This window comes from Esox lucius, chromosome 6 (genome assembly GCF_011004845.1).
Source record: "Esox lucius isolate fEsoLuc1 chromosome 6, fEsoLuc1.pri, whole genome shotgun sequence".
NCBI classification, from domain to species: Eukaryota; Metazoa; Chordata; class Actinopteri; order Esociformes; family Esocidae; genus Esox; species Esox lucius.
The window spans coordinates 10,360,946-10,384,389 of NC_047574.1; the positions used below are offsets into that span (position 1 = coordinate 10,360,946).

The window sequence follows — 23,444 nt, forward strand, 5'->3', positions numbered from 1 at the left end:
TTCAGAAAGTTTAGTCCTGGGGAAGTTTTGGGGTAAGTGGTTTTCACTGGTATTTAAATGGCTGAATGCCTTTGACCAGGTAAATATTGACAACAAGAATTGTTCCTCATTTGACTTACCTAGCGAAGTAAATTAATGACTGTAACCAGATCACAGCCTTACACTGTATCTTGCCTGGCTTGGGGATCCATCCTAAATGGGTATTAGCCTCAGTGAATGTCTACAAAGACTTTGATCTGACAGCAGATTGTTGTCTCCACAGGGACCTGAGTGAGAACAACATCCTTTCAATCCCCAGGAAGGCTTTCAGAGGAGCTACAGACATCAAGAACCTGTGAGTAAATCTCTGCTGTCAATGCTAACCCAAAGGATTGAGACACACTATGACAACTGTATTTGTAATCATATTTTTGACTTGTCCAGTTAAAACAGATTAGATGAATAGACAGACAGAGACACACACACACACACAGTTGTTCCTCAGAGTTAATGGGTGTATTGCCGTCAGAGATGTGAACTCGGGTCACATGACTTCACTGCAAAAAATATTTGGCTTATCAATTATATTTATCTTATTTTCATGTTAGAAACCCTACCATCCTTAAAATAAGGTATATTTTTCTTAACAAGCTAGAATATACCGCTTGTCTCTATAATATATGCCTTGAATATCGTATAATTTTGTCTTGTTCCATTGGCAGATTATTTCACTTATTTCAAGCAAATATCTCCTCAAAAATAGTTAAATTGTGTTGTTCCATTGGCAAACATTTTTGCAGTGTTGCGATTTGGGACTTGACTTGATAAAAAAAGAAAACCTTTGCAACTTCACTTTGACTTGATGACTATGATTTATGACTTATCTTTGACTTGATGACTATGATTTATGATTTATCTTTGACTTGATGACTATGATTTATGACTTATCTTTGACTTGATGACTATGATTTATGACTTATCTTTGACTTGAGCTGTACGACTGGAGGGACGTTTAGATTTTCCCAGCACCTTCCTCTTAACCTGTCCCACCCCTGTCTGCTCGAGATGCCCGACACTCACACAGGGCCAGTTTCGCAGACACAGATTAAACCTAAAAAAATAAGTTTTCCACTGAACTTGATTTTTTTGTCCTAGTCTAAACTTAATCTGTGTCTGCAAAACCAGCCCCGACAACACAACAATACTTGAGTCTAGATTCACTTTTGTCAGTGCCTCTCAAACTAGGCCTAGCGTTCAGCTGTCAACATCAGGTCGTCAATTCAGACGTGATTGAGAACTCGCAATCATGGCACCTGGATTTGAAAGTATTTACACTTGGATTGGACGATTTTGTCGAGGCGGGGAAGAAAATGACAGCAGTGTACAAAAAATTCTAAACTAAAAATGCTGATGCGCCACAACGTCTAACTTTGTGAGACTCCTAAAATCCCACAAAGACTAACATTACAGTGGTGCAAGCTAAGGAGCGTTAATGTCAGAATGAGATACTGTTAAAATAACATTAGCAAAATGGGGAGATGGAAAACTAAATTACATTCAAGGAATTACCAACAAACGAATCACCTTTTACCTAATAAAAGGAGGATTTGATCATCTCCATCATATAACCAAACTTTTTTCAACCATTGACTTGAAGACTTGAAAGCCAGTTAGGGGCGTGTCTTGACTCAATCTCAGCTGTGGAACAATTGGGACTTGACTCGAGACTTGCCCTTGTTACTTGGGACTTGACTCGAGACTTGAAGGTTAAGACTTGGGACTTACTTGTGACTTGCAACTATGCGACTTGGTCCCATGTCTGGCTGTCAGGGAGATGCCTCTAAGGGCGGCTTGTCAGTGTAATACAGTAAAGATGGAGGGGGTTAGCCTTCACCCTGTTCCCTGACCTACATGTGGGAGCCAGGGGATCCACATACTGGTAGCGAGGAGTTCCACACACACACACACACACACACTACACATTGATTAATGATGCTATGGCAGTAGATAAAGTCAGCAGTGTGTGTCTCTCCCCCCTACGGTTATATGAGGAGAGATGACTATATCACCATCGATTTACCACCCTGAGTGTACTCCCTGCCAGTGATTATATCTGCCCACTGAAGACGGAGTGTGTGTGTGTGTGTGTGTGTGTGTGTGAAGCATGCTTGCTTGCCTGCTAGATAGTGAGCCTGATAACATTGGGTCCACAGGGAAAACTCTATAGATTGTAAGACTGATGAATGCGCTTTAAGGGTGCCGTGGTGACTACCTGCTACTGGACTGTATTGTGTTTATTGATTTGGTTTACAAATGGCTGCTTATTTAATGCATGTGTCTGTTTAAAGTTGTGGGAGACAGAGGAGAGAGAGACCCAAATCGTTTTACAGAGTGTGTGTATTTCTAACGCGTTGTGTTTCTGTTGTCTGTAGTCAGCTGGATAAGAACCACATTAGCTGCATCGAGGACGGGGCCTTCCGAGCTCTGAGGGGGCTGGAAGTACTGTAAGTATCACACGCTCGCACATACACACACACACACACACACACACACACAGACAGACACACACACAAACACAATACCTCATATTATTAAACCACACATTTACATTTACCCCTTCTTGATTAATGAAGCGGGAAGCACTTTTTGAAATTAAAATGAAGTCACTACACCTCTAATAGCCATTAGAAAGAACCATAGCCATGATAACTAATTGAACCAGACGCCAAGCTTATTGGTCACAGCCGGCACGGCCAGCCCTCCTGGTTCATTAGTATCATGGTCCATTAGTTGAGGGGGCCTCAGGGTCTGGGGTTTGCCAGCAGGGCTGTGGGCCGCTGGACTGTGCTGACAGTGGGAAATGTTTTGAATAGGGTGGGAGGGTTGTCTTTATCTTTGGGTTGGGGTACCAGACTGTGGGGTTATTAGGCTGATTGAAATGACCTCTTCAGCTCGATCTGCAGCTGACCTCCCCCAAAGGGCCTCGGGAGGAGATTGGTATTTGTGCGCAAGCGTGTGTGTGTGTGTGTGTGTGTGTGGCACACACATAAATTATGTGTTTGTGGTGGGAGGGCATGAATATGTGAAGGTGTCCCATCTGCGTGGGAAGAGGTGTTATTTTCCCAATGGGAAAGTGAGAAAGGCTGGGTGGGGGAAAAAGAGAGAGGAAGAGATGTAGAAGATAAAGGATGGCGTGTAGAGGTCAGAGGTAGGGAAGAGAAAGAATTAAAGAGTTGATTCATTGTGTTCTTCATCTCCTCAAGGACTCTGAACAACAACAACATCAGCAGCATCCCAGTGTCCAGCTTCAACCACATGCCCAAACTACGTACCTTGTAAGTTATCCCCCCCCCCCATCTTGTTCTACACGGTGTGTGTGTGTGTGTGTGTGTGTGTGTGGATAATCCTGGCGAGCATTAGAATCCAGATGGGTGGAGATGCTGGGGAGATTACCTGTGGGTTGGTCTCCAACAGGAGTGATGGGTTCACCATGACAGTCTGCTTTAACCTGACTTACATCAGCTTTACACCAGGAAACAGACATCCAATGACCGTCTCACCACGCCGTCGAGGGAAAAGGCTAAACCCTGAAGCTGATTCGCTGAATGCTGTGGTATATGAGACAAAGACAATGAGAAACTGTTCTAATTGCACAACCAGTTCATTATAACAAAATGGTGTCTGTGTGTTGCCTAAGATCAGTCCTTTGCCATGGTATATTGGCCATACACCACATCCCCTGATGCATCATCTTAAATACAACACCACTTCATTGAACCTCTAACCCAGAGTTCCCCAGTCACGGATTAAGACTAGTCCTAGACTAAAAATTAAGCTCAGTGGAACATTTCATAGGAATTTTCAGGCTGGATATATATATATATATATATAGCGCCTTTTTCTTTCCTTTCCAAACATGTTGAAAAGGAAAGTTTTGAGTGAGGGACAGAAGCGTTCAATTTGCAGTGGTCTCACTCAAAACCTTCCTTTTGGACTCGGAGCAACTGTATATATATATATATATATATATATATATATAAACTAGAATACACTTATTTAATCTCTTAAATAAATTCCTTTTAAAACATTTCAAGTTTTTAAAACGACTGTATGTTTTCAAGTGAACGGGTGATACTTTAGATTCCCATAGTTGCATAACAAGTAAACAGTGCTATCATCTGAATGAGAGGAGATAGATGAAATCATTCTGTGGTCTTTGGTTGACAGCCTTAACCCACAACGTGCTTGTTGCAATGCCAGAAAGACATTATATGGATAAGAATGAGGAATACACAAAAACAACTTGCTATCCCAGAAATACATCCAACCCCCCGAAGCCTATTGTCTAAATATAATTAGGAAATATGCTATTATATATAGGAATTAAATCAATTATGCTCACTGGAATACTTATAGAGACCACAATGTCATTCTTGTTGTGGTCTCTGCTTCTTTGCTTCCACTGGGGTTATGGGTTTGGTGTGTCTGTGTGTGTGTGTGTGTGTGTGTGTGTGTGTGTGTGTGTGTGTGTGTGTGTGTGTGTGTGAACGTGCGTGTCTGGGCTTATGTGTTTGGTGTGATGTGTATGTTGTGTAGGCTCCTAACTTCCACCACAGCTCAAATAGTTATTCTGGACAACCAGAGCGTTCCAGGAATACTTCATTTAGAACTTTTAGTTTAGAATGTTCTGGTTAGAATGTTCCACTGAAAATGGCTCCTTTAGAACACTCTGTTTAGTCCAAGCTGGAAACTATAATGGCACTACAGAAAGGAGACAGTCATGGGTTTGAAGGCATATTATCTGGACCTGTGGGGTATGGTTTAGGGTTGAGGCTTGAGTTTCAGCCTTTTAGGCAACGTTTAAAGGGGTGAATTCCAGTTGTCAATGAGAATATGTCAGTGCTGGTTGCTACTGCCCGCAACTCCACTGAAAGGCTCAAGTCACTTCCTTATTAGGTACTTCCACATGGTACCACCTTTAAGCATGGTCTGGAATTCCTATCACAGAGAATTAGTTAGCTATTTGCAAAGATGTTATCAGTAAGTTCTAAAATCGTAGTCCCAGTTTCAGCCCACTCAGAGGCATTTGCCTCATCTCCTTTTGTCTTTCATTGTAAATTAAAATAGGCTCATTTGGCTTGTTAAATAAATGGTAGGACAATCCTATCATCATTGTGTATCTAATCCTTTTTCTTCAAATAGTTTTTATACAAAAGGGGCATTATCCAAATATTTACATATTCAGCATTTTATTTGGACGTAATATTTGGTTTTTGTATACACTGGGCCTTCACATTTAGATTCTAATCAGGAGCGACTGTCTCCGTGGGAATCAAAGCCTCCACCCTGATGTATCAGTGATGATGCATTTTCTCTTTCCAGTCGTCTGCACTCCAACAACCTGCACTGTGACTGTCACCTGTCCTGGTTGGCCCAGTGGTTAAGACAAAGGCCCACGATTGGTCTGTTCACCCAGTGCACTGCCCCACCCCCGCTTAGAGGACTCAACGTGGCCGAGATCCAGAAGCATGAGTTTACCTGCTCAGGTGAGACACACTCTCTCTCTCTCTCACACACACACACACACACACACACACACACACACACACGTATGGTTCAGGGCCACATGGCTCCACATGGGCCCCCAGGCTGTCCCAGCCTCTTTCATGTTCCTCTAGGTCTCAGCAGCTGGACTGGCAACCAGAACCATACCCAGCGAACAACACTCTCTTCCAATGATTGCTCCTCGTCCAATCTATCTTCCATAACACATTTGATCATCACACACACACACACACAAACACACACACAGGGGCAGCTGGCAGGGACGTAAATCAGAACCACATAAAAGGAAGAGAGAGAGAGAAGAGCGTTGACTTATGTGAACTGATAAAAGAGAGCGAGAGAGCAGTTTGACTGATGTGAACTGATAAAAGATAGAGAGCAGTTTGACTGATGTGAACTGATAAAAGAGAGAGAGAGAGCAGTATGACTGATATGAACTGATAAAAGAGAGAGAGAGAGAGAGAGAGAGAGAGCAGTTTGACATTCAGCCAGACGGGGATCAAGAGGTGAGGGAGAGAACAGAGGAACAGAGGAACAGTCTCTCCCTGGGGAACCGATACCTGCCTGACTGCTGGAAGCAGCGCGAGACATTTGATCTCCAGTTCCTGACTTCACCTGCCAGACTGTATCTGTGGAGGCCCTTCCATCCAATGACCGATGACTCATGTTGGTAATGCAGCGACAAGGCTGCAGCGCTGGACATGAACTCTCCATGGACCCAACCAGGGCCTTCCAACACGTGGGTTCAATTCCACAAACAGGGGGTGGTAGAGGGAGGGGAGGAGAGTGAGGAGGGGGGGGGGTGGATTGGGGACAGTGTGGGGGGAGTGAAAATAGGGGATGAGTGGATTCATCCAGGGTAGCAGTTAACACATCCACACTATTAAGCACAGGGTTTCCGTTAGAGTCAGTGGGATTGAACCCACGCGCACACACGCAGCCATGTGGGAGACCGTGTGGTGTAACTCACTCACGACAGGAGGCAGGCTGGCAGACGGACAGGCATGCATTTGTACAGGCAGACAGGCAGGCAGACAGACACGCAGGCAGACAGGCAGGCCGACAGACAGACACGCAGGCAGACAGGCAGACAGACACGCAGGCAGACAGACAGACACACATGCAGACAGGCAGGCAGACAATTCATGGATGTTGGAATGTTGGGTTGTCATGGTAGTGAATGAACCAGGTGTTAAATGAGGTGCATTAATACAGGTCTTGTTTCAGGGTTTCACCCAGGTGTTGGAGACCTGTAACCACAACTTGTCTCTGCTCTGACAGTTTAAAAAGACTTCATAGTTTCATAGATAACAGACACAAACATGTTGTAGCATGCAGTATAACACGCACGCGCACACACACACACACACGCACACACTTCTGTCTTGAGTGCAGCGCTGACCAGAAGATGAACTCCCTTTGAAAGGATCATTAGAGACTGGCTCACTGGTACACAGTCATTTTCCTTTCACTTTGTGTGTATGTGTGTGTGTGTGAGAGAGAGAGAGAGAGGGGTTACTGTAGCCAGATATGGACACCTGCAGGGGATTTGGGTTGGATGGACATTAGGGGGACGGATAGTGTTGTTAGGGGGGAGGGATGGTGTTGTTAGGGGGGAGGGATGATGTTGTTAGGGCAGAGGGATGGTGTTTTTAGGGGGGAGGGATGGGGTTTTTAGGGGGGAGGGATGGGGTTTTTAGGGGGGAGGGATGGTGTTGTTAGGGAGGAGGGATGGTGTTGTTAGGCAGAGGGATGGTGTTGTTAGGGGGGAGGGATGGTGTTTTTAGGGGGGAGGGATGGTGTTGTTAGGGGGGAGGGATACTGTTGTTAGGGGGAAGGATACTGTTGTTAGGGGGGAGGGATACTCTTGTTAGAGGGAGGGATGGTGTTGTTAGACAGAGGGATACTCTTGTTAGGGAGGAGGGATGGTGTTGTTGGCAGGGAGGGATGTGTTGTTAGGGGGGAGGGATGTGTTGTTATGGGGGAGGGAGGGTGGTGTTAGGGGCAAGGGATACTGTTGTTAGGGGGGAGGGATGGTATTGTTAAGCGGAGGGATGGCATTTCATCTTCAACACAAGGATTTTTCAAACCCCTGCACGTTGGGTCAATGCAGAGCAAAGCTGAAATTTGAAGACCTTGTTATTATTACAATTTTATTATATAAAGGACCTTATTATTATTATAATGTTTTTATATACAAGACATTATTATTATTCTTATTACAATGTTATTATATACATGACATTATTATTACTATGTTATTATATACAGGACATTATTATAATGTTATTATATACAGGACATTAATATTATTATCATGTAATTATTTACAGGACATTATTATTATAATGTTATTATATACAATACATTATTATTCTTATTATGTTATTACATACAGGAAATTATTATTATTATTATTATTATTGTTATTATTATTATGTTATTATATACAGGATTCAGGACACAAACTCAGATGCACAGACACACAGTGAACACTTATGAATTTCCATAAGGACTGGTTGCACTCCACTCACTTCTGGACTCTGTTTATATCTGGGCATTTCTGTAGTTTATTAATCCGTTAAAGCCAGACTAATCATGAAGCATGTTCCAGTGTTAGAGATAAGTAGTTAAACGTCTGTGATTAGTCTAATGGCCCATGGCTTGGTACCAGGAGTTCACGTTGTCAGGCGATATGAATCAGAATGACTGCTCCCCCACAGACGCATGCAGGCGCCTTTACAAGCTGTTTGTCATTGGTGTACGATGTGGGATCTGAACCAAATACATTCAACCCCTTGACCAGAAACACAGAGACAGCTAGCTATCCAATAGAGCAGCGCTTCCAAAGCTAAAATCTGGGTTGTCTGTTTAACGCTGTGTGTTTTCCTGCTGCAAATGTGTATAAGCCTTATTACTGTACAAGCAAAAAATGAATCAGATATGATGCCCACATTTCTGATAGGTAAGACTCCCATAAAGTGGACCGAGGCAGTGAGTAGAAACAGACAGGGGAAGAAAGATGATCTATGACTATGTTGTTTTCTGAACAGAATATGGTAATGGGGTCACAGGTCAGAAGTCTGGCCACCCCTGGATTGTGTTAGAGTGTAGAGTTGATTCCCATTCCTAAAAACACTGAGCACTATTAGTGTTTCCCGTCATCAGTAAACCAGGACACACACACACGCACTTGTTCAGGGGGATAGGGAGATGATCAAATATTCACAGTAGGGAAGTCAAAACCCAGCAGATTAGTAATGCAGAGTAAATTAGGCAATTTGAAAGTCTGTTTTATATACCGTTCTGGGTTAGGCTGGATATACAACAGTCATACACACAGACTGACAGACACACACACACACACACACACTATCATCTTTGACAAGGTCGTCGCTTTTTGAACAGATAACAGGAGACAACGTCTGTGAGACGTGTATGCAAATTGTGCCGTCTTCAATTTCCGGAGAACAAACGTAAGCAAGAAATAGCGGGTTGGGGGGGGGGGGGGGGGGGGGGTTGAGATAAAGGGAAGTTGGAGGAGCTGAATTCGCAAAAAGCTACGAACTCCAACATAGAGTGGGAACACGATGAGACCACAGACACAGAGATTATTAAAACACCTTCAAACATGCGTGTCAACGTTTCCCGGTTTCCCTGCCGAGTCCACACAGCATTTAGACCGGCCCATCAGTATGTGGACTGTTGATGGCTGGTTCCTGTGCAGCAGAGAGCGGCGCGCTGGGAAGCCACAACTGATACACCGATACAGGCGGACTGGCTGTCAGTGTTTGGCGTTCGTCAGCGTGCGGAGGAACCCTCGGCTGACTTCATTTCCAACTTATTATTTCTCTCTCTGTGCATTAGAGGTCTGTCTTCTGGTTCTGCAGCTGTTATTTCTGAAGTGGAAAAGCCTTAACACTGGTGAACACCTCTGTTCAGCAGTGCTTTTCCACACATAATGCAACGTGCACACAGACACACACCGCTTTCCTTTTTCCAGTCACTGACTAAATCCTCCTGGTCTGAACATTCCTCTGTCTTTTTTTTTATCCTGCTTAGACTGGCCACCCTTAACAGAACCTGAACATCCCTCCCTCCCTCACTCTCCCTCCATCCCTCCCTCACTCTCCCTCCATCCCTCCCTCACTCTCCCTCTATCCCTCTCCCTCCATCCCTCCCTCCCTCACTCTCCCTCCATCCCTCCCTCACTCTCCCTCTATCCCTCTCCCTCCATCCCTCCCTCACTCTCCCTCCATCCCTCCCTCACTCTCCCTCTATCCCTCTCCCTCCATCCCTCCCTCCCTCACTCTCCCTCCATCCCTCCCTGGTTCTCCCTCCATCCCTCCCTCACTCTCCCTCCATCCCTCCCTCACTCTCCCCCCTCCCTCCCTCCCTCATTTTCTCTCATCCCTCCCTCACTCTCCCTCCATCCCTCCCTCGCTCTCCCTCCATCCCTCCCTCATTTTCTCTCATCCCTCCCTCACTCTCCCTCCATCCCTCCCTCACTTTCCCTCCCTCTGTTTGCTTTTACACTTGTTCATCTAGATAAAATGTATGTAGTCTTGAGGGCAGATTTTCATCAGAGATTCATTCTTATGACTTTATGGTGGAAATCTTAATCGTCCTACACTACCTTCCCGGGATTACATGGTCCGCTTTCCTGACAGACACTCCCCGCAGCTACTGAGGGCTAAAGTGGATGAGTGTGCATTGGAGTGGTATGAGTGGTGGAGGATGGTCCTACTCCATGTAGAAACAGAATCAGAAATATAAATCATTGTATTATTGGGAAGCAACTAAACCCTGAGTTTGGTTTGAGCCTAAACCCTGAGTTTAGTATGAGCCTAAACCCTGAGTTTAGTTTGAGCCTAAACCCTGAGTTTAGTTGAGCCTAAACCCTGAGTTCTGGTCCAGCAAGAAGTTCTCCTTATATAGTGTGAATAGGAAACAGTATGATCGTATCGTGTGTTATTTTATTTTGTTTGTCATCAGGACAATTGAGGTAGTCTAAATTCTCTCTCTCTCTCTCTCTCTCTCTCCCTCTCTCTCTAGGTCAGTCGGAGAACTCCGGCTTGCAGCCTTGCAACCTTGGGGGAGGTTCATGTCCTGCCATGTGTTCCTGCAGTAACAACATCGTGGACTGCCGTGGGAAAGGCCTGACCGCTATACCAGCCAACCTTCCTGACACCATGGCAGAGATGTAAGTGACCTGAACACAACAGCCCCGTCACCCACACGTCCATTTAGGGGCTAGATTTCAGTGGAATCCTGGGATAACCACAGCTGGAATCAGCTCTGAAGCATGGCAGTGCACGTGTGTCTGTCTGTCTGTGTGTGCGCGTGTGTGTGTGTGTGTGTATATATACATATATATATATATATATAAATGTACATGCATGCATTCCTGTGGATCCTATAAAGCAGATGGGTCTGTGTGTCTTTCTCACTCCCCGGGTCAGCAATGTGAAGTCTTAGTTCACATTCATCTTATCAGCAGTGATATCTGTACCATGATCCGCCTCTGAACCCTGGGTCCTGGGAACTCTCTGGACAGGGACTCCTTAGGATTGCGGAGACCGGACTGGGTGCCATGCCTTCCCACTGTCTGCTGCTGCTCAACCCTGTAGAGATACAAGCCTCACTGAGTGCTCAGACACAGTTCATGTCCTTCAGTCTTTTCCCTCAGCGGTTCTTTTCCTCCACAAAGAAATGACGTTTCTGCCTGACTGCCTGACTTGCTGCATATCAAAGATATTAGTTCTTAGTTTCACCACACCACTTTAAATGGGTCACGGTTATTAGGGAACACACTGGCTGCTGGGTTAGTGTGTGTATATGCGCGTGTGTGCGTGCGTGTGTGCGTATTTATAAACAGCCCCGGCTCTTTAGGGGACGATGAGACCCAGAAACGAGTTGTCTATCTTCGCCTGGCGTCCCTTAATGACCTATAAACTCCTCAGAAGTTATTTCTCTCTCTCTGTTAATGTCCTTCCTGTGTCCCTGAGACTTGATCTATGTGACCAATAAGATCTCTGCTAGAGTCAGTGGCACTATTGGCCCAGGACACAACAGGAAGGTGAAAGGTTGGCATCCCTACTCGTTGCTTAGCTGTTGATACTGATTGACTTTTTCAATCATAGTATGAATGTTTTATACTCTTTGGAAAGCTTCCAAAAGGAATACTATATTGTTGGTGTTGAATCGGAATAACTCAAATGATTTCCCATTGCAACGCTGAGGCATGACACTATTCCTTCCCCTGACTCTCCTCCCTATGTCAGCTGTTCCTCTCCTGCCCAGCAGGTTCTATTCTACTGCAGTCTCTCTTCCCCTCCTCCTGTTGTCACTCTCTTCCCTTCTCCTCCCCTTTCCCACCTTCTCCTTCTGCTGCATCTTCTCCTCCTGCTCTCTCTCTCTCTCCCTCAGCCCACTTCACTACCTTCCCACCCCAGGCGGGTTTAAGGAAGGTTGATCAGTGAGGGAGTTATGGGGGAGGAAAGGAGGCTGTTCAGTAATGCGCCACAGCAGGTCTGATGCGAGCTCTTGAAGTTCATTATAAAATCAGTTTCTATTACAGGGAGGCAGAGAGGCAGCCTGCTGGATATCAAGGCCAACACTAATGCTTGGTTAATGAGCCAGTCCAGCCCTGGCTCGCACGCACGCGCTCACACACACACACACACACACATACAGACGCCCACAGACAGACACGCACACGCTCTAACACACTTGCCATTACTTACACATGGGGAGCCATGCATCTCTCTGCTGCTTGTTAATGAAAGGCAGTTTGATGTTTATGGGTTATGAGACGTGGGGGTTGAACGCTGGTGAGATATTATAGCCTTCTGTCGAAAGTTACTTACAGTAGTTGGTTAGTCAATCAGTCAGCCAGTTAGCTGCAGTTGTTAGTTATTTAGTTTGTCACTCTGTCTGTCTCTGGTAGGCTTATTAGGACTGTGGGTGTGTCTGTCTTTGTCTGGTAGGCTTATTAGGACTGTGGGTGTGTCTGTCTGTCTCTGGTAGGCTTATTAGCCCTGTGGGTGTGTCTGTCTGTGTCTGGTAGGCTTATTAGGACTGTGGGTGTGTCTGTCTGTCTCTGGTAGGCTTATTAGCCCTGTGGGTGTTTCTGTCTGTGTCTGGTAGGCTTATTAGGACTGTGGGTGTGTCTGTCTGTCTCTGATAGGCTTATTAGCCCTGTGGGTGTGTCTGTCTTTGTCTGGTAGGCTTATTAGGACTGTGGGTGTGTCTGTCTGTCTCTGGTAGGCTTATTAACACTGTGGGTGTGTCTGTCTGTGTCTGGTAGGCTTATTAGGACTGTGGGTGTGTCTGTCTGTCTCTGGTAGGCTTATTAGGACTGTGGGTGTGTCTGTCTGTCTGTCTCTCAGCTCCTTTGGGGTTAAGGTTGACCAATTACAATAACTAGAATAGTGTGTTAGATGTGCGTGTGCGTGTGTGTGTGTTAGAGTGTGTTAATCTGTTAGATGAACTGTCTTTTTATTTGTCTCAGTATTGGGCTGAAAACTGGCAACTGTAATTACATAGGAGATTTCTTATTAAAAACTTACCACACCGTACAATTTGAAATACTTCTACAGTCACGGATGAATCATGTAAATCACTATGGATGAAGTTCATTCGTCATTTGCACGTCCCATATTGGGAGCGTTACCACAGAGCGATGTGATTGTTTGGGGTATTCAGTAAGTGTTAGCACTCAACATGCTCTGAGCTTGTTTTCTACTGAACAAACCAACACTGAAAGTAATTTACTTGTTTGGGAAAATGTCTTGGTTGTTTTTCATGTTGCCTACATTAATATTTCTGTCCTTGTGTCCTTGTTATGTAGACAGTTTCAGAAACCCTTTTGTATTCGTGTGTGTGTGTGTGTGTGTGTGTATTGGTTTGTCAGTCTGGAAGGCATTGTGTTTTCTGCCCTTAATGTAAACCATGCCCATAGCCTAATGAATGGGATTAGAGCTATTGATTTTGGCTGTGCACGCACAGAGACAGTCACCTGATGAACGGGCAGACTGGCAGACATTGATTCTTCATGTCATGGCTCTTTATGGAGATGGTTCCTTTTGTTGGTTGATTGGAAAAGGATTAATAGAGGCCACAGTCCTGTGACGAAGGACAGAGGAATCAATATGTGTGTGCATTTTTGTCTGTGCCCTGACTGATTCCCCTGTGCCTTTGTTCGCCATAAGCCCATGTCTTATCACCTGAGGTGTTTGTCACAGTGCAGAATTGGACAGGGGGGATAGAGCGGTGAATGAATGATTTTGTAATACCGAGACACTCTCGCAGACTCACAATCAATCTCAGAGAAACAGTGTTTTCTGCAGCATCCTGAGATCTTCCGGTCCAGACAGATGATGAGAGAAGGAACTAAAGCCACTTGGCAAAACACAATGACTCAATGTGGGATCAATGAGACCACAAAGATGTCACACACACACACACACACACACTCTCAGCCAATATGACTACCGCAGTAATCTTTGGTCTGTAATCACAGCTATCCTAAGAATGTCAATTATACAGCTCTAGCTGGAAGCCCCCAAAATTGAATCAGAACTTCAATTAAATATATGAAGAAAAAAAAAAACATTATTATTGCGGGAAAATCTTTGAGTATGCAATAACACATAAATAATTTACCCCCTGTGAATGGGCGCACACGCACCCGCGCATGCGCGTAAGGACGCATGCACGGACACATGCATGGACACACGCACGGAGACACGCACTGACACACTCCAAGTGGAAACATAGTGGGTGGAGTTGTCGTTAAAATGTACTCTGGTCAGGATGCAGTAACAGAATCCCACAGCATTAAAACCATTAAAAACATGTGGGATTTATCCTGTCCAGACCAATCACACTCTGACCAAATCTCTACAGTCTCAAGCTGTCCACTCTGTGTATCTGGCCAGGTTACAATCATATTTGATCAAATTAGACGTATATTAAAATCCAGCTGGACAAGTGAATATAGTTGGGGACTTGCTTTGTTGTTCGAAATCTTTCTGAGTGTGTGACAAAGTGACCTGTTGTTCTATGTTGTTACATGCATGGGACATTTATCTAAACAATGTGGTCCTGAAACAGTGAAAATATTCCCAGACGTGTTTTCAAATAAGACTGAAACACTGGTGACATTTTTTTTAAATATGTCTGAAACACTGGTTTTATCCCTGGACCTGTTCGGGAAAAAGGCTGAAACAGTGTGATCCATTACCAGCCGAGCCCTATCCCAGGCCAATCCCACAACCCCTGGCCAGACACACATCCAGAGCCCCATATCCCGGGGAGAGCAACAGCTCCAGCCTCACACAGGCCCAGAAGTGGCTGTTTATCTGTAGGTTAGTTGACAGCCTTTAAAGTGGCCTTAATGAGCCTGGGAGTGGTTAGCGGCCTATTGCAGATCAGTGTTGGGGAGAGACAGCTGACTGGAGGCCCTGCCACAACAGGCACTCAACCACACCCGTGCTCAGACACACACACACACACACACACATTGCCACCCGAACACACACACACAACACCAAACATACTAATAGGATTCCAAGCCCAGTACTGACGGCCTCTCAAGGCCTATTTCTCCTGAACATCTGAGACTGATTACAATACGTCTCTGACTCTCAGTTTCCACTATTATGGTGTGTGTGCACGTGTGGCTCTGCATGTGTGTGTGTGTGTGCGCGTTCGTGCTGTTCCATACACAATGCATTGTTCTGTTGTCGGTCCCTCCACTTACATTCCTGTACGGAGTGATTGACGTGTGTGTTTGTGTGTGTTCTCTGTCTGAGCCAAACATTCTTCGTGTTCCTCTGTGTTTCTCCCAGTTCCTCTCTCCTCCACACCTGTTTATTGTTCTACACAAGATGTTTTGACTCACATACAGGACAGGAAGAGAGGCATGTGCACAGACAACAGACCCAAGCACAGACACACACACACACACACACACACAAACACACAGACGACCTATGGATTGTGGATTAAGGATGTTGTCACCACCTGATCAATTACCATGAGTTAGTGGTGATGTATGACAACAAGGCTTTGTTGCTATAGTGATCTTTGTTGCTTGATTTACCAACTCTAGAAACACATATCAGATTTGTTTCCGTGTCTCCTCTCCCCTTTCTGTCCTGTTTCTTTCTAGTCGCCTGGAGCAGAATGGAATAAAGTCAGTTCCTCCAGGCGCCTTCTCTCCCTACAAGAAGCTGCGCAGAATGTAAGTATATATTTTCGAGGTCTGAAACACTCAAACTACACTTCCCCCAAGGCTGACGCATGGATGTGAGTGCTTTAGATGCAGGGCTGAAGTCCTCTCCACACGTCCTCCAACGTTAAATAACAGATGTACTGTAAATACACCAGGTCTAAAGCTAAAACAACAGAATGGAGTCTCCTCTACTTAGCCTCATTTCCCAAACCGACCGACTTCGCCTAAAAAAAGAACTGCTGAAATGCTGACAATGCGCTCGGTTGTCTGGCCAAAGTGCACACGGCTTCAATCAAAGTAAAACCTGTCAATCTTACCTTCTCAGTTTCATGTCAGAAGCCAGACTATTCTGGTCATGCTAAAGAGCAGGATGGAATGGGTGATGTTAGGGTGTTTCTGCCTGCTTCTGCCTGCCTACTGAAGGTAGCTGAAACACAGCACTGCCCTGTAATAGCACTGCTCAGTCATGTTTCAGTGCTGTCTACTATTGGTCTGCGTAGGCACAATGTAGCAGAACTGATAACGGATGTGATACGATAATGGGTGTGATATTGTAATGGATGTGATATGATAGTGGGTGTGATATTGTAATGGATGTGATATGATAATGGGTGTGATATTGTAATGGATGTGATATGATAATGGGTGTGATATTGTAATTGAAATAATACGGTATAATATTGCTTATGGTATGATAATGGATACATTATATGCTAATGGTTATGGTATGTTAATGAAAACTATACTATGTTAAAATGATATGACATGATATTAGATATGATTTTATAATGGATATGACATGATATGATAGGAATGATATCGGAGCTAGAATGAGTCCTTATTAGCCCACTGTAAGAAGACAGACTACTGCAGATCTTTAACCGATCTCTGTTATCAAAATAGGCCTGACCCACTGTGTCATCATACTAACACAACCTATCTCTGACCGTGGCCCTGTTTAGCTGGCCCACATATCAACGTGGGGTTCCCTCGAAGGATTGCAGGAACTTTTAGTAATTTCCCTGGGTTTTTACTAAATCCAGGTATAGCAACTAGACGATTCTCAAAATCGAACATGGAATTTATAAAAAGTTATTGAAAGAACTGTCAACATTTTATTACCTCTGAAATGTTTTACCTTCTAGTTAAGGCAAGCTTTTCAAAGCTGCTTTCAGTTGGCAGGTTGTTGAAAAGAAACATTTAATCATCCGTTAAAGGAGACATTTGTGAGATTTCCACCATTCAAAAGGAGACAAATGCTCATTAGAACATACAGGGTATTGCAGAAAGATAATATTTGAAATGGAGTACCACATCAGTAATTTGTTGTTGTCAGTCATTTGTTGTTGTCAGCTCAGTGGATAATGTGTCTTCCCGATGATTTTCTCTTGTTCATTTTGTTCGGGTCGTTGTGCATTGCCAGTCTCAAAGAAATTGTGATTAAGCTCTGGAGACAACTCAAATAAATATAAGCATCGCTTTCAAGCGATGGAGGAATACACCGTCTGATATGCAGCTGAAAAGAAAACTGATATATTTCTCTTTCACATAATCGCGCCATCAAAGTATCAAGTTAGCTACTTTATAGTAATCTACCCATAAATCTCTGTCCGAGCCATTAGCCCCAGACACATACTGGACACAAAAAGCATTTGTTCGCTCAGTTATGGTTATTTCATGGACAGAATAAGCTATTAAAAATGTATATAAACTGCTCAACTCGCCACTGTTTGGTTATATATAAACTCAGTGAATTGCGTGCAACAATAACACATGATTATATAAGTATTCCACTGGAGTCCTATCCCAACTTTCTACAGAATAGGCTATGAAAATGTGAAGTCAGAACAAAACTTTGTGTACCAAACTAAAACGCTAAGCTAATGGTTGCCTCTTCTAGGTTAAATGTAGGGAGCACTGTCTCTTCCTGCACTACTACAATAGGACACATACAAATATTGTTTGTTTCTGTGTTATCCTTATACCACAAGTGTGATATGAAAAGGATCATTCCAAACCAAACGTTATTGCTGGATAGCTGTTGTGTAGTTTGCTGTGAAGGCTTCATTGAGTTGAAAATACATTGTTTCTGCAATTCCCCTTTTTTAGACGATAGAGGCTGGAGGAACTTGTCAATTTTCCCTGTAATGCTCTCAACTAGAAAACAACATGGCATAATGTTGCTCTGTCTTACAGAAATGCAAATCACCAAATATTTGACTTTATTTTCAGAATTCATATCAATGTACTCCCCAGAAATTATATCAAGTCAAACCCTCCACCAGTTGCACTACTGACTCTCGGCTCTACTGACTCTCGGCTCTACTGACTCTCGGCTCTACTGACCCTCTGCTCTATTGACTCTATGCTCTATTGACTCTCTGCTCTACTGACCCTCTGCTCTATTAACTCTCTGCTCTATTGACTCTCGGCTTTACTGACTCTCTGTTCTACTGACTCTCTGCTCTACTCATTATCTGCTGTACTGACTCTGCACTAATGACTGTCTACTCAACAGACTCTGCTCTACGGAATCTTCTCTACTGACTCTGCAATAATGACTCTCTACTCTCCTGATTCTCTGCTGTACTGACTCTGCACTAATGACCCTCTGTTCTAATGAACCTATGCTCTAATCATTCTATTCTATTATTCAAGTTCTGCTCTAATGACTCTGTGCTCTAAAGACTCTGTGCTCTAAAGACTCTCTGCTCTACTTACTCTTTGCTCTACTGACTCTATTCTGTAAAGGCTCTGTGCTCTAAAGACGCTCTACAATTTTGACTCTTAGGGCACCTTTACCCTAATCTTGTGGAAATGCCCGGAGATAATATCTCAAATGTCAACATTTTTTATAAGTAGCATCTGTCTGCATCTTCTAAAACCACATTGTCATTTTCAGTCATATTACATGTGTATTTTCTGTCTTAGTATGCCTGAGGAAAATAACATTTCATCCAAAATGATTTCACAGAATGTATTAAAGGATTCATGCACGTAACCAACCTATTCCCATGAAAGGAGTGTGTCTCTGAGATCAGACGCTGCACCCGCCTCCTCATTCACTTGTCTGTTCTCCAGGAAACACCAGGCATTTGAAAAAAGACAAATAGCCACTTATTTAGCACTTTGTTTAACATCGGCCTCAAATGGGATAATTTCACATCTTAAAGACCACGCAGCAATTTTCCTTTAAAGACATGCAGTTGACTAGAGTTCACTGTAGACTCCATTAACACACACACACACACACACACAAACACCACTCTGTGGTTAGCTTGTGGGCAGAAGTCTGTGAATCCTATTAAAGACAGGCATCTACAGAGACAGCCATTTCCATCTGGACCCCAGCCCTGCACACCAATAATAGCGTTGTCAACTTACCTTAAATCATTGGCTGCTTTCCAAAGTCTTGGAATGGAAACTTGAATAACAATTTATGTCTCAGTAGAGATATTGGAGATAATGATGAGATCCTTATGTCTCCGCCCTAATAATGTGATTTGTTGTCCAGTGCAGAACAGGGTTTCTACTAGATTCTAGTGTCCAAAAAACCAAGCTCCCACCTATGTCTCTGTTTGAGTTTATGGAGACAGTTGAATTGTACAATCTGTGCCTTGGGGACATTTTTGGTGAAATTAGCCTCACTTATGAAAACATTATTTGCATTTGTTTTTATCATTAATTAACACAACGTTCTGTCATTGCCCCAGTAAAAAAAGAAATCTGACAACAGTGCTACTGAGGCTGTTTCTAACCCACTGTCCCTCTCCCCACCAGAGACCTGAGTAATAACCAGATAGCAGAGATAGCTCCGGATGCCTTCCAGGGCCTGAGATCCCTCAACTCACTGTGAGCCTCCAGTACAACACATGAGTGAATTCACCCTGCTTGTTGTTTGATTGATTAATATATGAATCAATTGATCTTTTCCAGTGTCCTGTATGGGAATAAGATCACAGAGCTTCCCAAAGGAGTGTTTGACGGACTTTATGCACTGCAGCTCCTGTAAGTAGACTTGTTATTTAGGTAATAAAGAACGAAGGTGTGACGTTTATGCACAATACACACTGCTTTGCCATGGCGCACTCTTCGAAACCGGTTTTCATATAATTACAGCAGTAAAAAGTTATGTGATGTCATACCCAAAGTCTGATACCACGTATGCCTTAGAACAGCTCTAGCAATTTATACCCTGCTCATTGCACTCATTGTCTCATCAGTCTTACTATGTTATTGTTTTGGCTTATTGTGTGTATTAATGTGTGCTGTATATTGCAGTCGGTGACTCTTTGTTTAAGTTTTTTAATGAGTAAGCACATCATGAGCCTGTATAATCCGAAGTCAAGTTCCTCCTATGTGTAGACATAGCTGATTCTGAATGCTATATTGGCCATATACCACACCCCCTCATGCCTTATTGCTTACATATACCACGGCTATCAGCCAATCAGCATTCGAGATTCAAAGCACAGTGTTTATAATCCTTGGAAAGTGACATTCTGTTTGCATTGATTATTGCCCCCCCCCCCTCAGGTTGTTGAATGCCAATAAGATCCACTGTGTCCGGGCCAATGCCTTCACCGACCTGCAGAACCTCTCTCTACTGTCTCTCTATGACAACAAGATCCAAACTGTGGCCAAGGGCACCTTCGCTTCCCTCAGAGCTATACAGACACTGTGAGTTAGACAAACACACACACACTCTCTCACACTGACACACACACACGCCTTCGCTCAAAAACTCTCACACACACGAGTGCTATGGCACGTGCACACTCGCATTCATACGTGTTCGTGCATTCACTCACGTGCCAACATGTTCACACACAGACACACACACACACGCAGTCAGACTTCGTATTGTTTCATGTCTGTACTCCCTCCTTCCAGTCACCTGGCCCAGAACCCATTCATCTGTGACTGTAACCTGAAGTGGCTGGCGGACTACCTGAGGTCCAACCCCATAGAGACCAGCGGTGCCCGCTGTGCCAGCCCCAGACGACTGGCCAACAAACGCATCGGGCAGATCAAGAGCAAGAAGTTCCGCTGCTCTGGTAATGACTGGCATCTGTGTGTGCTGTATCTATCCACTGTATATCTCCATCTGTCTCTCCTTCAGTGACCTCCTCCCGTTACTCCCATTCTCCCCCCAGCCTCGTTGTCCTGCATCTCCCTCTCTCACCCTCTCTCTCTCTCCCCCCTTAGAGATTTGCTGTGTGCTCACTAACTCTTAAATACTACCCATATACCCAGCCAGCTCTGGCCAGACTAATCAATACTGCTTCAGACAAACTGGAGGCCCACTCTTTCTCCCTCTCCCTCTCTTCCTCTCTCTCTCCCTTTCTCTCCCTCTCTCTCTCTTTCTATCTTTCTCTGTCTTTCATTCTCCCTCTATTTACAGCTGGGATCGGTCAGTATCATTTGCCAAGGCTTTTCATTTAGTTGCTGATCATTCATCCCTCCATCCTCCAGCAGGTTTTATAGCACATAAACACGTAGTGAGGCTGACATCACTGGGCAAGGCTGGCGCTGGAGATGGGGTTTCTGCCCGTGTGTCAGTTCCTTCCAGCCCTACCCCTGTGTCTGTGCCAACCTCAAATACCCCTGCATCCCTGCCCGCTCCATGCCCACTCCTAATCCCTCATCGCCACATCGTCTCTCTTCCCCCCGACCCATTTTCCATGCCCGCTAGATGTAATGGGTTTCAGGCTTTGCCCTACCCACCTTGTCACTGTCCTGCTCCTGCTCCTTTTCCTAATAGTCATGGGGTATGCTATAATTTATGTGTCTGGCTGTCTATCTGCCGGGGGGGCTTTGGCAGTGCGGCAATCCTCTTTCTATGCTCTACAATCGCCCACGCTGGTTTGCAATCTAAAGTCTGCCCAGCCGCGGTGTTATGTACGCACTTACGAGGCCCTGTGTTGATGTGTGTTCCTGCCTTGCATCATCTTAATCCTCAGGCTCTCCATAGTTACTCCATAGCCTTGTCACGTTTGTCTCAGCAGTGCCGTTACAGGGGCCGTCACCTCATGTTGTCATATATACACACGTGTCCGTATATATGACTCCGTTTGACTGACATCGTTGCTTCTCTCTTGTTTCCATCACAGCCAAGGAACAATACTTCATCCCAGGTGAGTGGCTCACGGTCACGCTGTCATACGTTCTCTCTGGCTTTTCATCTCTGTCCCGCCCCGCCGCTCTGTGTCTGAGACATTCTCAAACTCTTTCGTTTTAATCGTCCGTGGTATGGGTTAACCGTGGAGCTTTTTGTTTTACCGTAATTTGTGTGTTTTCTTGTCTGGCCTGGTTCCTTTCCTCTGTTTGCAGGACTCAGAATGACTCTGATAAAGACTCGGCAGGAAAGCCTTCTTTGCTTTGGCACAAACACAGTGTGTGTGTGTGTGTGTGGGGAGGGTGGGGGGGGTGGGGGTGGGGGGTGCAGGCACACGGTTGACAGGGTGAGAGTGACTCGGAATGAATGTAAGAGTCTGTGGAATGAAAAGAAAGTGTCTCCTCTATCAGTAAAAGCTAAAGAAAATAAAGCCCACCAGAGGACCCAGATTCCTATCAGCAGATTTCTCTGCAGTGCTGAACAAGAGCACTTTAGAGAAAATATCTACAGGATTAAATGAGCTGAGAATGTGTGAGTGTCAGAGAAATACAGGGCTATCATTGGTGGGCAAATCAAATGGACATTCTTTGGTATGATCAAAGGGAAGTCCAATGAATGCCAGATCTGTCATCTTCAAATAATAATGACACACTCACAGAAACAATGGAATTCCATGTTTTATTCTCTGAATAATTGGAGTGTAGAATACTAAACAGCGAAACTTCTATTAAAATGAAACATCTACATACTGCCAAACAATTCTCTCTCACTACTCATGTCTGAGTGAAATGAAGTCACTGCTACATCAAAGAACATCCTGAAACTTTCATTGTTTCCTGTGTACCAGGAAATGACATTTCCTTCAGTTTTTTCCACTTCGCCCTGTAATGAGCATCATTAGAATTCAGTCATTGCCTGTGTGTGTGTCTGTGTGTGTCTGTGTGTGTCTGTGTCTGTGTGTGCGTCTGTGTGTGTGTGTGTGTGTCTGTGTGTGTCTGTCTGCTTCTGTGTCTGTGTCTGTGTGTGTGTCTGTGTGTGTGTCTGTCTGTGTGTGTCTGTCTGCTTCTGTGTCTGTGTCTGTGTGTGTGTCTGTGTGTGTGTCTGTCTGTGTGTGTCTGTCTGCTTCTGTGTCTGTGTCTGTGTGTGTGTCTGTGTGTGTGTCTGTGTCTTCCTGTACACAGCAATATGATGAATTAGGGCTCCTTTACATTACAAGAGACGGTATAAAATGCTAGATAGACTTATCTTAGTTTGCATAATCATTTCCATAAATGTTCTATTTTCCACTGGCATGTTCGCGACGCCCCCTTTCCAGGTAGCATGCACCAGATTTCCGATTGAGCCCCCCCCCCCCAGAGTTTTGCATGTGTGAAGACAATTGTGTCAGAACTGTATCAACGTTCTGTGCAGTGCAGTTTTCCAGCGACTGGCGGCCACAATCCTGCAAGGTGCGCCTTTTACATGACAGTGCAAGTTCACACGCTATGGCAATGGTTCTGCAAACCCAGGTGACTCCTTGTTTTAGCCTTTGACTCTCTCTAG

The 23,444-nt window shown here is 44.5% G+C and overlaps 1 protein-coding gene across 8 annotated transcripts in view; it reads left to right on the plus strand.

Annotated features, from left to right (window-relative positions):
• Positions 1–23,444, plus strand: part of LOC105021377 (slit homolog 1 protein) — a 106,629-nt gene that overhangs the window by 55,667 nt on the left and 27,518 nt on the right. For 5 of the 8 annotated variants that reach the window (XM_010889006.4, XM_010889010.5, XM_010889012.4 and 2 more), the window contains 11 exons: positions 263–334; positions 2,412–2,483; positions 3,243–3,314; positions 5,362–5,525; positions 10,600–10,747; positions 15,722–15,793; positions 19,565–19,636; positions 19,721–19,792; positions 20,321–20,464; positions 20,678–20,841; positions 21,898–21,921. In XM_010889006.4, the coding sequence (XP_010887308.2) occupies positions 263–334; positions 2,412–2,483; positions 3,243–3,314; positions 5,362–5,525; positions 10,600–10,747; positions 15,722–15,793; positions 19,565–19,636; positions 19,721–19,792; positions 20,321–20,464; positions 20,678–20,841; positions 21,898–21,921 (1,076 nt within the window). The remainder of the gene's footprint in view (positions 1–262; positions 335–2,411; positions 2,484–3,242; positions 3,315–5,361; positions 5,526–10,599; positions 10,748–15,721; positions 15,794–19,564; positions 19,637–19,720; positions 19,793–20,320; positions 20,465–20,677; positions 20,842–21,897; positions 21,922–23,444) is intronic. The other 3 variants (XM_010889009.5, XM_010889011.5, XM_010889015.5) reach the window with 1 other exon arrangement.